At 42.1% G+C, this 15,870-nt stretch overlaps 1 protein-coding gene, 1 long non-coding RNA gene and 1 pseudogene across 2 annotated transcripts; 2 read left to right on the top strand and 1 right to left on the bottom strand.

Annotated features, from left to right (window-relative positions):
• Positions 1-133: 133 nt before the first annotated feature.
• LOC103629889 (uncharacterized) lies at positions 134-1,654 on the top strand. Its single transcript, XR_554692.3, has 3 exons — positions 134-266; positions 384-492; positions 661-1,654. It is a non-coding gene; the product is annotated as an uncharacterized lncRNA (long non-coding RNA).
• Positions 1,655-6,721: 5,067 nt separating this feature from the next.
• On the top strand, positions 6,722-7,448 carry LOC103629891 (uncharacterized; annotated as a pseudogene).
• A 4,928-nt stretch (positions 7,449-12,376) lies between these two features.
• Positions 12,377-13,566, bottom strand: LOC103629888 (probable endoplasmic reticulum-Golgi intermediate compartment protein 3). Its single transcript, XM_020540070.1, has 3 exons — positions 13,422-13,566; positions 13,226-13,309; positions 12,377-12,562 (listed from the first exon to the last, which is right to left on the bottom strand). The coding sequence occupies exons 1-3, from the start codon at positions 13,467-13,469 to the stop codon at positions 12,377-12,379; spliced, it is 318 nt and encodes a 105-aa protein (XP_020395659.1). The 5' UTR covers positions 13,470-13,566.
• Between the last annotated feature and the right edge of the window lie 2,304 nt (positions 13,567-15,870).

Genomic DNA, 15,870 nt, shown 5'->3' with positions numbered 1-15,870 from the left:
TTTTATGGTCGACGTATTTTTCATGGGCTCAATCGATCGAGTTTACATTCGTGTGGGATTGACGACCACTCACAAATATCCTACTCCTACAAATATAGTCCTTTAGACAATTGAGTACCTTTCTATGTGTATTTACATATCCTTTTGCTTATTTAATAACTTCTGCAAAATTTGAATCCTAGGCAATGTCAACCTCAACACCTTGATGAACATGTTCAGTGTGCTTGGTGCTGGTGGTGGCCTTGGTGGTCGAAATGCTTCTAATGGTTAGTTTAAAGTTGAGCTTTCAGTATTAGGGACAAAGTTGAACTCTCATTTGTCCACACCTCCTTTTGTTGGCAGTTCAAACAATAATGATTCCTACAACTTTTTTATACTTTTAGGTCCCTTTATGTGGCACACATGAATACTTACAACTCCATAATGTTGCTGAATGATTAATTATGGAATGTGGACAATGCAAGATGCATTTTGAGTACCCTTTTGATCTAGGTCAGGCTCAATTTGTGATTGTATTGCAGTATTTCTGTCCATTTCATTTTTAACACTGCCAAAGTTGGGTATGCAGTTGTACATTAGTCAAGTAGCCATGTCTCATAACATGAATACATTGTTTGACACTTACTTTTATTAATTGCGTAACTTTTCCCTTGCTGTCAGGCTCTGGACCGCCATGCTTGCGTCTGCCGCGGGACGTCCACGCTGCCATCGCCCGTGAGCAGCTCCGACAGCCTCATCGCCGTGTTGCACCTGCTCTTGTGTCGCAGGCTCGGGTTACCGTTGGTGCTCACGCTGAGGAAGGCATGATCCATGCGGAGCAGCCCAAGGCGCGATGCCACCTCCGCTGTCACGCATGATGAGCTGCTTCGCCTCTGGCACCGCCTTGTTCCTTCGCGATCTCACATTGGTACTGATTGCTTCGCACTGCTCTTGATTGATTTTCTTTTAGTCTTTTATTTAGCTCCGTGGAATATTTTTTTGTATTGGCAAAATCGAGATGCTAACTTTTAGAATACTTCCAATAATCTCAATTAATGTTGACTTGCCCCTTGTAGTATTTATAGTTTGCTCATTTGTATACAATCATCGGCTTTACAACCTTGTTTGCTCAACCCAAAAAAAAGGTGGACAGAGACTGTCTGTTTCATCACTCACCAAGCACACCCAACGTACATTTAAGGAGAACAGCACAAGAAGACAAGAAGCACCTAAACGGAAGTGAATAATTAATTAACCATGTAAAACCATGTCCTCACACGTTTAAGTTGTTTACATTTCCTCATAAATGAATTTGTACCAATTCAAATAAGCTTGTTAGCAAGTACGAGTAGCATTTGTGTTAGAAAAATACAAGAAAAAAAGATCTCTTAATTTCTCAACTTTTGCTTGATCTTGTGTGTTAGACTGTTAGTGTTCATATGGCGCATCCCAAATATTCTTGTCCTGTAATTGAACACAGACAGCCCAAATACTCCTTCTGTAATTGAACACAAGAATATGTTTAGTTGATGGTCTGGTCATGGAGCTCAAATTTGGTTCAACATGAATTATGATACTTACTGTGTACTCTAGATATTTATGTTTAATTTTTTGCAAATTTTTTTTGTTCATTTCAGACATGGATGCACCCGATTTTCCCTGCCCTGTTCTATGCCTGTGAAAGAGTCATCAGAAATTTCATGAGAACGACTACCATTCAGGTATTGTGAGGTAAGCTATTGAACTGTATTAATTTGGCTCATTCGGAGTTTCAAATTGTCAGTTATTAATCAAATGCTATTATGTACATGCAAACAGCAAATTGTCAGTTGATTTAATTTATTGTTCTATGTTGAGAACAAGAGGTCTGAATAATTTCCTTATCTTTAAAGCCGTAAGGAAACGGCGACTATAACATTGTCCACGTCGGCTCAAATATATCTAGGCGTCGGATTTCCAATCAACGGCTACATCATGACGACACAGTCTTGCCTTGGACGCATCGCGAACCTCCTTGTTCTGCACGCTCCTCGATCCTTCTCGTCGGTACTACGTCTTGTTGCCTCCTTTCGCCCCAGCGCTGCAGGTCCTCTTGGTCCTCGCTCTCTTTGCCGCTTCCTCCTACTCAATCCCTCCGCCGCTTCTTTATCCAAAAAAATCTCGCGGAAGATCCAGCTTCCTCCATTTTCACTCCTTCAGTCTTCGTGTTCCAGTCCGCGCTTCCTCCATCTTCGCACTCCTTCAGTCTTCGTGTTCTAATCTGCGCTTGGGTTCATTTTTCCCCCACGGCTACTGCAGATATTGTTTATCATGTTCAGATCCCATTTCTTGAATCGTTTTGTTCAGCGTTTGCTCGACTTCATGGTTTTAGGGTTCGTGTTCTTTGTGGATGAGATCCTCCTCTGTTTGCTAATTGTGGTATCGTCGTTTGCGGAGCCGCATATTCTTCAAAAATGGAATACCGAAAATCTTTTGGTGCTACTTCAACATTTTTGTTCAGTGCATTTTAGTTTACTTTTCTGCTTTCGCACTGGTTCGTTCCCCAAATCTTTTTTTATTTAGTGAAAAAAGGGTCATCCACCTCCTTGATTTTCTATTTGTGTTGTGCATATTCCAATCCTCTTTTCCTGTAGAGAAAGTATGTGGCCACGCAACAAGCAAGTAGAGTTTGCATATACGGAAGTAACTCTTCTCATAGCCTCTAATTGAAAATGTCATGCATTTTTAATGACCTGCAAAAAAAGGAGATTGACATTGTAGCAATTTTTATTCCCTTTTTTATCGGTACTGCAGCTGCTGCTCCACCAAGAATCAGATAACTCTGCGCAGTTGTCCCAAGATTGTGATTCTGAATGCCCAACAACAACTCAATCAAAACAATGTAATTATTGGTGTTATAGTGTCCTATTGTTTTCAGATTGACACGGAGCAACTGCTGGCCCATCTAGTAGAAACAGAAATGATAAAGAGAACGATAATTTCCATTGTTGTTGTTATTTCTTGTTTTTTTTTCTTCTCTGAACCTCTGTCCATAGTGATTGGGGATGTTTGATATTTCAGAAAGAAGGAAGGTACAAGGGAAGGAAGTTCAGTTCAGTATGTCATTTCTTTGGATATCAGGCTCGATGATCTACACCATCAAATTTCGACTGTGACTATGCTTATGTGAGAACTATTTCACTGAGATTTTGGAAAACTGAATGTTCTGATGATCTGATCCTTATGTTATTCATGCTAACACTGAACATTTTAGGCTCTTGGACGTATCTCCCTGCATATGATTGCAGTTGGATTGACTGGCTACATGACAACTGTGGCTAATCTGAAAGACCCTGTTGACAAATGGAGATGTGCTGCTGCTCCTTTAATTGTAAATACATGTATCATAAATTTTTACAGAATGTGACATTGGATCTCTAAATTTTCCTTTTCAACATAAAAATTTTCGATCTGGTAAAAATGAAATTAGTACTATATAAATTAGATGTATTGTAGACACCAGACGAAGCAATGGTTTATCCAAACTTTAACAAATAATGCAATATATTTCGTAATCTGTTTGTGAGAAAGCGTGAAAAGAGCCAAGAGACTTGAATTTAAGGCTTCAACAGTTATAATTATACGAATTCTACATACTAATTCGAATTAGCCAATAAATTGGCTATCATCTTTTCAATATAAATTATTGCAATATTCAAATTGCAATATCAATGAATTGCAAAAATGCAATATTCAATAAGTAAAAAACAATACTCTGAAATAACCTACTCGAAAAAGGATATTATTAAACACTAATAAGAAAATAAGATTAGATTTCTATTCATCTTAATGTTTCTTATTATTATATATGCCCCTTTGTTTAGGGGATTCTATGTCTAATTATTCAAAAAATTGGATTGATTGATACGAGTTGATTTCCTGTTACGATGGATGGAAGAAAGAATGGATAGTCCAATAGCTGCTTCAGCAGCCGCAAGGGCTATAACAAAAATTGCGAAAATGTCTCCTTTTAATTGGCGACTATCAAATAGATCAGAAAATGTTACGAGATTTAGATTAATTGAATTCAGTATAAGTTCAAGACATATTAGAGCTCTAACCATGTTTCGGCTTGTGATCAATCCATAGATACCAATCGAAAATAAATAGACACTCAAAAAAAGTACATGCTCAAACATCATTAACTAACTCCTTATCAATCTCGATTCATTTCAATATGAGGACAAGAATTGAACCGATTCAATTAATTAGAATAGAACAATTACGCAACAAAAGAGAAAAGAAGGTATTTGTTGTATTGGCAGTAGATGGGTTTTACTAAATCAAAATTGTGATTCTTTAGTTATTTATTTTATATTTGAAATTCTAAGAATTTTGACTCATTCTAAGTATTTCTTATTGTCGAGCCATAGTAATTGCACCTATTAAGCCGTAAGGAAACGACGACTATAACATTGTCCACGTCGGCTCAAATATATCTAGGCGTCAGATTTCCAATCAACGGCTACATCATGACGACACAGTCTTGCCTTGGACGCATCGCGAACCTCCTTGTTCTGCACGCTCCTCGATCCTTCTTGTCGGTACTACGTCTTGTTGCCTCTAGAAACTTCACAGCCGGTGTCCATGGCCACCGTCGACGGCGGCGACAGATGTGGCGTGGCTGGGTGAGAGGCGGACCTCAACGTCCGCTACCCGTCCGCGCCAGAGGTGAGCGACCGGGAGTGAATGGTGGTCGTCTGCTGGAGAGGCTGCAGGACAATGAGAGGGAACATATACTGTTGTACGGTGAACTACGCGTCGCCGGACAGGCACCACACCATCCATCTTCGCACACGTCTCCAAGGTCCGGGTGAACACGCTGCGGCGGAAGTATAAGAGAGAGAAGGGGAGAGAGGGGGAAGGGAGAGGAAAAGAGTCTTACACTCTCTGGAAGAAGACACCAAATAATCGCTCAGCGACGATGACACAGAACCTTCCTCCCGCCATACACGCGACCTAGGAGATGTCGCTCTCTGAACCACTTTACCTATTAGCGTTTCCACAACTGAGAACTTTCCAGAGATATCGAGTCGACGTCTGGGAAGGCAGACCGATTAGCAAGTAGCACGTGGACGGCAAGATATCTCACGGACGTATAATCAGACGGCTATGAAAAAATGGATGACGTGGCATAGCTAGATGGGGAGCAATGGTCCCTGGTTTAATATATAGAAACTAGTGTATTGGACGCGCCCATGCGCGCGTGGAGCAGAGTGATCTGCGTGTGTATAGTGTAGTGCGATGGTGATTAAATAGAAAACTTAGTTATACAGTAGATAAATGTTGTGGTATATATTGTAATGCAAATTTAGAGTGGTTAGACAGGTCATACATGCAGTTTGTTTGTGAGGTAAACAAACAACATAATATTCATTAAAAAAGGAGTTGGAGGTGGCCTCGAATTAGTTGCCAGGAAATGGAAAGATATGTGTTTGCTCCTACGGGACGCACCAACACACATAAAACAAGACAGCTTGTAGGAGGTTGGTCGTATGCACAAAAAATAGATAAGTAAATGGCAATAATATTAAAGAACAAAGATAACAGAAAGAGAATTTTCAATTTTTAGCAAATGACAACAAACAGAGGACCACAAATACTCGGTACACAATTGAAAAGAGGCATACAAGAAGACAGAGGCAGACATGAGATGTGAGGAATATGGCACCTTGATAGCTAGATAAGTGTCTCTGAACTCTGCTGCAATGTATACACAAATAATCATTACATACATCCCTATATCACAAGGACAGTCATCAGTCAGTGCAAACAAAAAAGTAAGAAAACAACCTACCATTTATAGAACACAAACGTAATACTCCCTGGACCAAATTATAGTTAGCTTTGTCTTACTTTAAATTTTTTTATCTTTGATGAAATGTATAGGAGAATGCACCAAACCAACAACATCGACAACATCAAATTAGTTTTATTAAACTCTCCACAAAATATGTCTTTGATAATGCATTTATTTGAACCTGTAGATGCTAATACATTTTCCTAATAACTTGGTCAGTTTTAGAAGATTGATTTAGGACAAAAAATAAAGTGTCATGTAATTTATTGCAGAAAAAATGTGCCATGTATTTACAACGGAGGGAATAACTTCTATGCATATAGTCACGCTTCAAGACAATTAAGAATAATAGAATCATAGAACATAATTGAATAATATTGTGTGTTGTTTAAAAATATCCCTTTTTGTCTCATGCCAAAGGACAAGCACAAAACCAGCCTAAATCTCTTGTGGTTAACTATGTCGCTATCTATGGGAGTTTTATCCACCTGCGTTTCTTCTATATGCACAGAGCATGTCTTACACATGCTGGTGTTGAGTTTTTTTATTAAATTGAATACTATTTCGACAATGTGAGAGCGATGCAAACATAAAGCAGGATCAAAAGAACCATTTAGAGCCAGCATACCTGGCCGCCAGAATCGTCTCTCTGCTTATTTTGGCACGACGAAAAGGTCGACGACACAGGACCTATCATTTCCTCAAGGGTCGTTCGCCAGCTTTGTTGTAGTTTGCTGACAGGCAGGATCACACCCTGCAAATCCTCAGGCTACGACAAACCAAAAATGGACAAAATGCAGGTGGGGGAGAAAGGAGAAAGATGAGATTAATTTGGGACCTGGACCCAGGCGCGCTGGAAGTGGATGTCGGAGAGCATCTGCATGGCGGAGCAACCCTCAAAGCATGGCGCCTCGCTGCAGCCGGCGAGATGGGAGCCAAAGATCTTCAGCGCAGACACCTTCTACTATGGCCCTCCCTCGTCCGCTACTGTGTGCCCCATTCCATGGACGATGAGTGTCTCCAATCTCCGGCGTGCCACCACTCCCATTGTCTGTTGTGCTCCGACTGCGGGTGTGACGACGCCTTCTGCTTTGGCCATCTCACCTCAACGTCCGTGCATCCCACTCCATCGTGTACCTATCCGGTCCTCAATTCATCCAATCCCGCCTCGAGCCGGCCATGCACCGGCGCGCCGCCATCGCCGTGGCCAGGGAGTTGAAGGAGGGTGGATTAAATGTTGAAGCATCTGCTCACCTCCACGAGCTGGGCGAGGCAGGGAGCTCGAGGGCGCAGGGTTGGCGCAGGCTGGGCGGGGACCTAGGGCGGAGGGTTGGTGCAAGCAGGGCAGTGTTGGCGGAGGGTTGGTGCGGGCGGCAGAAGGAGAAAGGGGCCGACCTCGTACGAGGGATGGGTCGCGGCCTCGCGAGCGAGGGCGAGAGAAGCATCGAGAAGGTTCTGGGGCAAGACTGTGGAGGGAGAGTGCTCAACGAGGGGTGGAGGCCGGTGCTCCGTTGATTAGAAATCGAACGCGTCGGAACATTCTGGGCGACGTGGACATCGCGAGAGAGCTCGGTTTGAACCGGCTTTCATATATAGGAAATATCACCTTGGTATAAGAGTAAAAAAAAAGAGGTCCATATAACCTATAACCAAGGCAATACACTGATACGTCGAATATTGTGTATATCAGGTTTCTCGTGCACTACGGAAACAAGGTTTCGAACCACTTTTGGCAAATTCCATTCATTTTTTTAGAAAAATAATATATAAAAAACAGAAAACAAATGAAATAAAACTAGATTTTTCTGAGTGTTCTGATATATACTATATAGATTTTTTTAAATTTCTAAAAATATAATAATTATTTTTAGTAAAAAACCAACAAATTTCGGCGAGAAAACACGATTTTTTTCTTTCGAAAAATCTGAAAGTCGTTTAAGAATCTATACACATTACAAACAGTCTTCGGCATCTAAGAAACAACAAATTCCGGCTGAGAAACAATGAATTTTGTTCGAGAAACAACAATTTTGGTCGAGAAATTCGAATCACGTTTTTTAAAATTTTAAAACTAAAATCGCGCGATTGAGAAATTCGAGTTCCATCGGTCTTCGGACACATAGAGGGATGGTTGTTGGGGTCATGTTGCATAGCATCCCGCATGTTATCTATACTATACTTAAAGCACCAGTTTCAACGGTCGTCATGCGTCATTTTTTTACAAATAACTCCTCGTAGCTATTTCAAATTAATCCGCTACACGTCTATAGATGCCAAACGACGCCCGACACGGGCTAGATGCACGCGGGCCACAACTATGACACAGGAACGTCATGCCGGCCAATCAGCGTAACAACGCCCGACACGAGCTAAATGCACGCGGGCCACAACTATAGCACAGGCACGTCATGCTGTCTTGCTAACTGTGTCGGGCCAGCCCGTTAGCCCGTCGATCCATTTAATTATATCAGTGTAAATTGTTAAAAAACGGTGCAGGAAGTGGGGTTCGAACCCATGCCCTAATGGAAGAAAGGCGGGAGACACTGGGTGAAACTGTCAAACCAGTAGAACATCACGCTAAGATGTTTTTAATATTGAATATAAATTGTATATAGGCATATACATTTTTTTGTAAAATAAAAAAATAATCGTGTCGGGCCGGGCTAGCACTACGGGCCGAGGCTACAGCCCAAGCACGACACGACATTCTTTGCTCTTGCAAGCATTATGTTGAATTGGATAGAGCAGCAACGATTTGTCACACTAACAACAAAATAAAATGTTATTTGTTGGTTTTAAACGTTAATAATTGCTACGAAGTAGCATAATTTATATGGAGCGCATCCAGTTTTTATTGATGCCTGACGTTAGCAATCACTCTATATTTTGATCTATTTTTTTTTATAAGTTTGACTTCATGAGACTTATTTTATAAACTTGATCTCACAAACTTTCTCTTATTTGGTCTCTGCATGATGTAATTATGTCATTTTATAATCTCTGTTCATTCAGTCAATCGTTGTGAACTCTCTTTTAATCGCTCACTTCATTGGCGTGTTGTACCAAGACATATTTGCATGGAGTAAACAATAACATCAGTTAGCCAAATCAAAAAATATATTATACAGAGAGTGGAGACAATTAATAAAAAATCTTGAAATTTTTTTGATGAATAGTTTATGTGGGTATTGTTGTAAGCCGTCGCAACGCACGGACACCGACTAGTATAACCTAAAAAGACACGTGATAACTGTATTAATGTACACCAGGGTTAATCATCTCATCACACAAAGACGACACCGTGCATTGGCACTGTTCTAGAAGCCCAAGTTGTTAAAACGTTTTTTTTCAAGATTTATCGTTTTTTTTTGGAAGAGAGACCAATATGCGTGGCTTCTACAGAAAAATATGCCTCTTTCGCGCACAAATATACAGGGTAAATGGGCAAGAGCGATATCTAACATGATTATAGCGACAACTTGACCGGTAGGCAAAATATATATGGTAGGCTATCTCCAGCAAATGTGTATATAATCGTGTAAAATCTATATTCTATCATACTGCATCATCTTTTATAAATAACCATCACATCTATTTCAAATTAACTCGTTGCACGTCCGTCCTCTCCGTCGTTTTTTTGGTTTTTAACCTATTTTTTTACAACAATTTACATTTAGACCCCTGAATGACTTATTTCCGAAATTGAACCCGAAGCTCGGCGCCATAGGCTATGACGCCGAGCTTTGACGTGGCGGTGGCGGCTCGTGTCGGCTAGGGATAGTGTGGCGCCAACGTGGCACCGAAGTGGCATCCTAGCTCGGCGCCACAGATCTTGGCGCCGAGCTAGGAAGTTCTATAAATCGATCGGTCTGCTGGACGAGAGGTGCGCCCTCCTCATTTGTCAACTTCCCATCTATTTAAATCTTCTTCAAAAGCGGCCAGATTCGAGTTGGAATATTTTGTATACCAAAGTATGGTGTCTCACTGATTCGTTTTGTATATTGGGTTGTAATTTTTGATTATTAGTTTTGATTGTTGCTCCTATGATATATAGTATAGTTCATATGATGGCTACAATTTATTTGATAGTTTGTGAAATCTGATTATACAGTATATTAGGTACTTGTGTTAATATATAATCGTTTCTTAGATGAAAGACATGTATCGGGAGACGTTGTGGCAGAAGAGAGGTCGTACTCGGGAGTTACATCTGGATGTATCTAGTAAGGATGCTCCTGTTCCTCCTGATCTTCCTGTGCCTAACTGTGACTGTGACTGTGACAGACCGACTTGGGTTGTCAATCCAAACATCCAGACACAGCTGCTCGATGCTTCCACCTTTGTGGCGGTTTTAACGTACGTAGCTTATAACTTGTGAGTTGATATTGTTTACTAGATGTGTACTAATGCTTCGTTCCATTTTTGTAGGAGCACCTGAGGCGTTTCTTTTTCCAGTGGATCGACGGTCCTGATAAATGTGACCCTCGATATCTTCTTTTTCACTAATTGGTTGTTTGGAAGGACTAGTCATGAGTGTTAAGTGTTGGGTACCTCCTCCCCCGAATCCTCCATCAATGACGGATGCAGAGAAAAAGGTAACAACAGAAAGACGAATGGAGTCGCCGCCTCGATGCGAGTGGCCAAGACTCCATATACTCAATCCTGGCCGGGTAGGAAAAATCAGATAAAAGGACAATAAGTTGCCATTTTGTTGGCTACACGAAGAAGTAAAAAATGTTTAGATTTGACCACCTAGACAAACATATCGAGTTAGTAGAAACAAGATATGCAATGTTCTTAGAAAATGAGACAGTCAAAGGGAGCGTGGTACCCGAGAAACATACCTTGAGAACAAAGAGAGTGTATGCGCCCAATTCCGATGATTTAAGAAACCATATTTCTTGACAGTTGCTGAGGTTTCAGCGCCGGCTCCTCAAACTATACATAAAACCCTTGATACATCATCGGTAGGGTAGGGGTAGGGTAGGGGTAGGAATCAATGAGCATCCTAGTAGCCGTCGACTAATTATATTTTTTTGATATCCATTATTACTCCTTTAGTCTTTTTATTTATCATGTTTTCGTTAAAAAATGAGCTAACGAGAGACAATTTTTTTTTGAAAACGGAGATAGTACAGTTTTTGTTAAAAAAATCTATACTACTCTATTAAGACAGTAGAGTCAGCGTCCACACCCTGGTTGCCCCCGCCTGCCCCCGCACCCTCCCACGCGCGCGCATGGAAGCAGCCCGCCAGCACCCGTCGTGCCCCTCCCCCCACGACCGCACAGGCACCGTCCCCCGCCGCCCCTGCCCCGGATCTCGCCCCCGCCGCGGATCCCGCGCTGGCCACGACCGCCAATCTCGGCCAGCCCCCGCCGTACCCTCGCCTATGTCTCGCCCCGTGATCCTCTTCCCCTCGTCGTCGTCGCCCGCCCTTCCATCCACGCGTCGTGCCCCCATCCACGCTCTGTATCGATCCCCTTCCATCGGCGCATCCGATGAGGATCCACATCTGTCGCGCCCGTTCGTCGTCGGCGCCCCACATCAATCCCCGCGCATCGTCGGTGCCCCCCCTCCATAGTTGCAAAGATCCGGGGGGAGTGGAGACGCCCGGACCGGTGGTGTCCCGTGCACAGAGGGGAGCTCCGATCTGGGACGCGACAGGGAGTCAGGGAGCACACACACAGCAGCGGCGCCTCTGCTTGCTCCTAGCCGCGCCATGGCTGCCGCGGTCCTCCACCTCTCCCTCCACGGCCGCCTCCTCCGCTCTATCGATTAGGCTCGCCCAACTCTCCGTCCACGGCCGCCTCCGCCGCGCACCTCCTCCATGCCGTCAAGAAGGCGGAGGATGCGATGTCGAACCGCCATCAGGTCCACGTTCTCGCGTGGCCTCACCAGACGCGCAAGTGCTCCTCTGCGGCGTCGAGAAGGCGGAGGACGCAACGACGAGCCAAGCCTCCTCCACGTAGGACCTTGGGAAGCTGGAGTCTGACGCGCAAAAGGAGGACACCTACTACGTGCTCATGCAGATCCAGTCGCGCGTGGTCTCCTTCGAGGAGCAGGTTGGTGAAACAGAGCTGAGAGGTGCGGTTTTCGCTGGGTTTCGGGTCGGGATTTGGGGTTGGTTGCGGGCGTGTGGCGATCTGTTCTCTGACCGGCCGTAATGGGGGTGATCTTTCCTGCCCTCGGCTTTGAGCGAAAGGCTCGGATCAGAGGGGAATGGGGGCGGCACTAAAAGAAACAACTAGGCGGGCGAGTGAAGAATCCTGTGTGAATTGGGAGGGGAGAAAAAGGGGCGGAGGAGGCCTCGCCTTGCTTTTGAGCTCCTCTCTTTTTCTCCAGTTTCTTTTGGTCGTCTACTTTCTCTTTTCTAGGAGCCCTGCGAGTCTGTGTATTGCGCTGTTCTGTGCTTCGGTGAGGAGGAATGGGGTGGTGGGGTTGGGGTGGCACAGGCGCACATCACATCACAGCACAGCCACAGCCCCTGTCCATGGTGACATGCACCTCTTTTGTTCTTGGCTTTGTTGCCATCTATTTGGTCTGATCAGGTCATCACTTTACTGCAAATTTAAAAGGCTCGATGAATGGCAACCCACCTTAATATAGTATTTGAAGGTTCCACTTGTGTCATGAAGTATCCTTGAAGTTTCATCCAGTGGGTTATGAATTCCTGGATACTTTGGGCCAAATGACAGCTCGTGGATAACATGACTGACGTTCACATGGTTTGACCCTTCAAAAATCTGCATAAAGAAGATACATATTGTTAACATATATTAAATAACTAGCTGAAAAATGTATCGATAATGTCAATTGGAGTATAATATTGCACAGGAGCCCTCTGTTAAGGGGCAAGGAGAGAAAGCAAGTCTGCCTGTTTACAAAAATAAAAACATCAAAATCGACAAAAACTGTGATTCCTTTGATGCAGATGAAACGATTTGTATCCATAAGAACTGAAAGACCTTGCAGGAAAAAAATATTCTGAATCATAAAAATAGCTGTGAAGTAGCATATGCCTAAAGAAGAGAAGATACTTCATGTTGTTTTCATACCAGTGGAAAGACTGGAAAAGGCACAATGCCAATGAAAGAGCCTCAGAAGAAATCATGGTTATTTCAATATCATATGGTGGTGAGAATAAGCCTATGTTCAAGGGATCACATATCTTTTGTTCCAATGGCAATTTTTGGTAGTTTCGTAGCTCACTTGTTATTTCTCTCTCTCCTTTTTATTCCCATTTAAATTTAGCATTTTTTTCTAATAGCACAAAATCACTAGCATTGCAATTAAGTTTTTTTTGCCGTTTAGAATTTAATCTTATGTAAATAAACTACACATACTTCATAATCAAAATGCACAAAGGATGGATTAACTTTATGTATCTGGGATTTTGGATTACTGACCTTTTCAGCAACAAAAATGTTCAAACCATGCACTGAGATATGGAAGTTACCAGCCACCCTCTGCACATCCAACATCCCATAGACCTGTGAAAATTGTGGGCACAGCTTTATTAGCAATGCTATAAAATGCATTCACAATCACAACCTGTAGTGCCATTCTGTCAATTAAATAAGAGCCAGTAGATGAATAACATACTCGGCAGCCTTCACCATTTCCGAGTGCTTGTTTCACACTCTTGATCATTTTTTCTGCTTCTTCGTTGAAGGTTTGTTCATGCTTCTTTTGTTCATCGTGATGGTCATGATCATGGTCTGTTCATGTCCAACCATCATAGAGTTATTCCAACTGAAACATCTTTGGTCCATCAATTTAGTGATTTAGTCACTGTTAATACAGGTTTCCCCATGATAATCACCACTGAGGACATGCACTTCTCTGACAGTTATAGATTACCAAAAAGGTGCCAGTTTTTTCTCTTCTGCAAAAGGAAACAGCTAGGACTTCCAGCTTCTATGGAGGTAGGCACTGGGCTAATGTCTGCCTGATTAAAATTGATATAAATTAGGTGCTGCAGATGCATGGTTTGAGATTAGGGTTGTATAGACAAACAGTAAGGATATCAAGCAAAGGGTGATCAAATGGATATTTACGGTATGAATTTCAACCAATATGTTGTGTTTATCACCATTTTCCCTGCCTGAATAAAAAATACAAAATAATACCTTAAGGTTTTACAGGTTTGATCTGTTCCGGGTTTCATGTAGGAATCAAGGAACTAGCTGAGGTCTCCTTCCCTCAAGATGACAAACAAACAGAAAAAAAACTACCCTCAAGGTAACATATAACTCTTGGTTAATGCCCCGAACTACCTCGCTATCTTTGTCCAAAGCTGTGGGAATCTACCCAAGGTAAGAATCATGAAACAGTTATCGGATTTGGTTGGTTCTTGAGCTGATTTTGTTAGTGCACCCCCGAATTGCTTTATTCAGATGTGTTTTGTGGCTTATTTATGTGTAAATCCCTTGAAGGTAGAGGGTTGAGGTAGGATTATGGGAATCTATATTTAATCTCTACTATGTATAATTCACTTTATGATTCGTTTTTCCCTGTCACCAAGAGATATTCTGGTTTTGAAAGAGGCCAAAGCTCTGACATGGTCTGGTTCATTGTTGCAGATTATGAATATTTGCGGTCCATGCCTTTGGGGACTGTCATGTATGCTACACAGGACTGGAACTAGGAGTCTAGGTCACCTCACTCTTACTTTGATCCTTGTATTGCTTACTAAAAGCTAAAAATGGGAAAAGTGGAAGGTCGCTAGGGAGTACAAAAATACAGTTGTGTCCAATAACTGTACTATTGATAGCCATTTCATGATCTTTGTTCTGACTGAATTGATGGTCTCTGGCCACAATATAACTATGGGGGCTGACCAACATGAGGCATTGAGGCAGACCAACAAATCAACATAAATAAGGTGCTAGCTTCTCAAACTTTTTTCAGAATGAGATATATGAATCGTATGTCATGTCAGTATGATTAATTTTGCCATGTTGCAGATCATAATGTTGACACCAATACTCGAGAAATACTAGACATCCCTGTACTGTGTTTTTTCTCCAACCTGCTTTGGTGGCAGGGTACCATTATAGGTGCATATGAGGTGGCTAAAGTTTTTTTAGATTTGGTTAACAGGAAACAATGCGTATGCTAAATGTCGACCCCATGTTTTTTGTTTTGTGTGCACGCGCAGATTGTTACTTGATCTTCTTCAGTGAGGTATGCAATTTCTGAACATGTTGGCAGAAATGATGTTCTGTTTTATTAAAACCTAACTGTGTTCTGTTAAATCCTAATTAGGCCCCCGTGCGTCACCACATATTCTATATATCATATAGGTGATTTTATTTAGGCCCTTTTCGTTTCCACCGGATTGATGGGTCGGAATAATTCCTAACCGGATTGCTTCTCTAATTTATATAAACTTTGTTTAGACGGAACGATTCCGGGTGTAATCCGATACAAACGAACACGGCCTTAAATGGGATAGCAATAACCTATGGTAAGATTTTGTGTTTGGTTTTCCGAATTTAAGGTTTCTGTATGGAACCCGCTGATAAACAACAGTCTCAAAGTATGGAACTACAGACACTGAACTTTTAAAAAAGAAGCTGAAAAATGAGAATTCTAGATAATGTCGACCTTCTAGCTTCCATTTCCCAACTATTTGTTAAACCCAAAAACAAAAAAACAATCTCCTGCTAAGTCAAAGCAAAATTTACTTGTTAAATCTTTGGAGACTATTGTTGAGGTTGAGAAAACTAAGCTGGAAGAGGAGGCAGATGTTCTATCTGAGATAGAGGAGGAAAAACTTGAATCTGAATTAGACGCACAAGAAGGGAGTTTTGAGGTTGCAAAGCTTCGCCATGGTGTCAGAAAACAATCTCCTGATGCCGAACTGGTGGTGCTACCTCCACCATTTTGGGGTGCGGTATACTCATGCACTATCTCTGTGTCACTTTCATACCCAAACTCTGCTTTACTGTATTGTTCATTATTCTGCAAATGTGCCATCCTACGCTCACTTAGGCTTCTGTTAAGGACAAACTGGGTCTCATGTTCATGCGGTCTTTTTCTGCAAAAT

This window comes from Zea mays, chromosome 6 (genome assembly GCF_902167145.1).
Source record: "Zea mays cultivar B73 chromosome 6, Zm-B73-REFERENCE-NAM-5.0, whole genome shotgun sequence".
Classification (NCBI taxonomy): Eukaryota; Viridiplantae; Streptophyta; class Magnoliopsida; order Poales; family Poaceae; genus Zea; species Zea mays.
The sequence above is the reverse complement of the archived record's forward strand: the minus strand, read 5'-3'. Positions and strand labels throughout refer to the sequence as shown.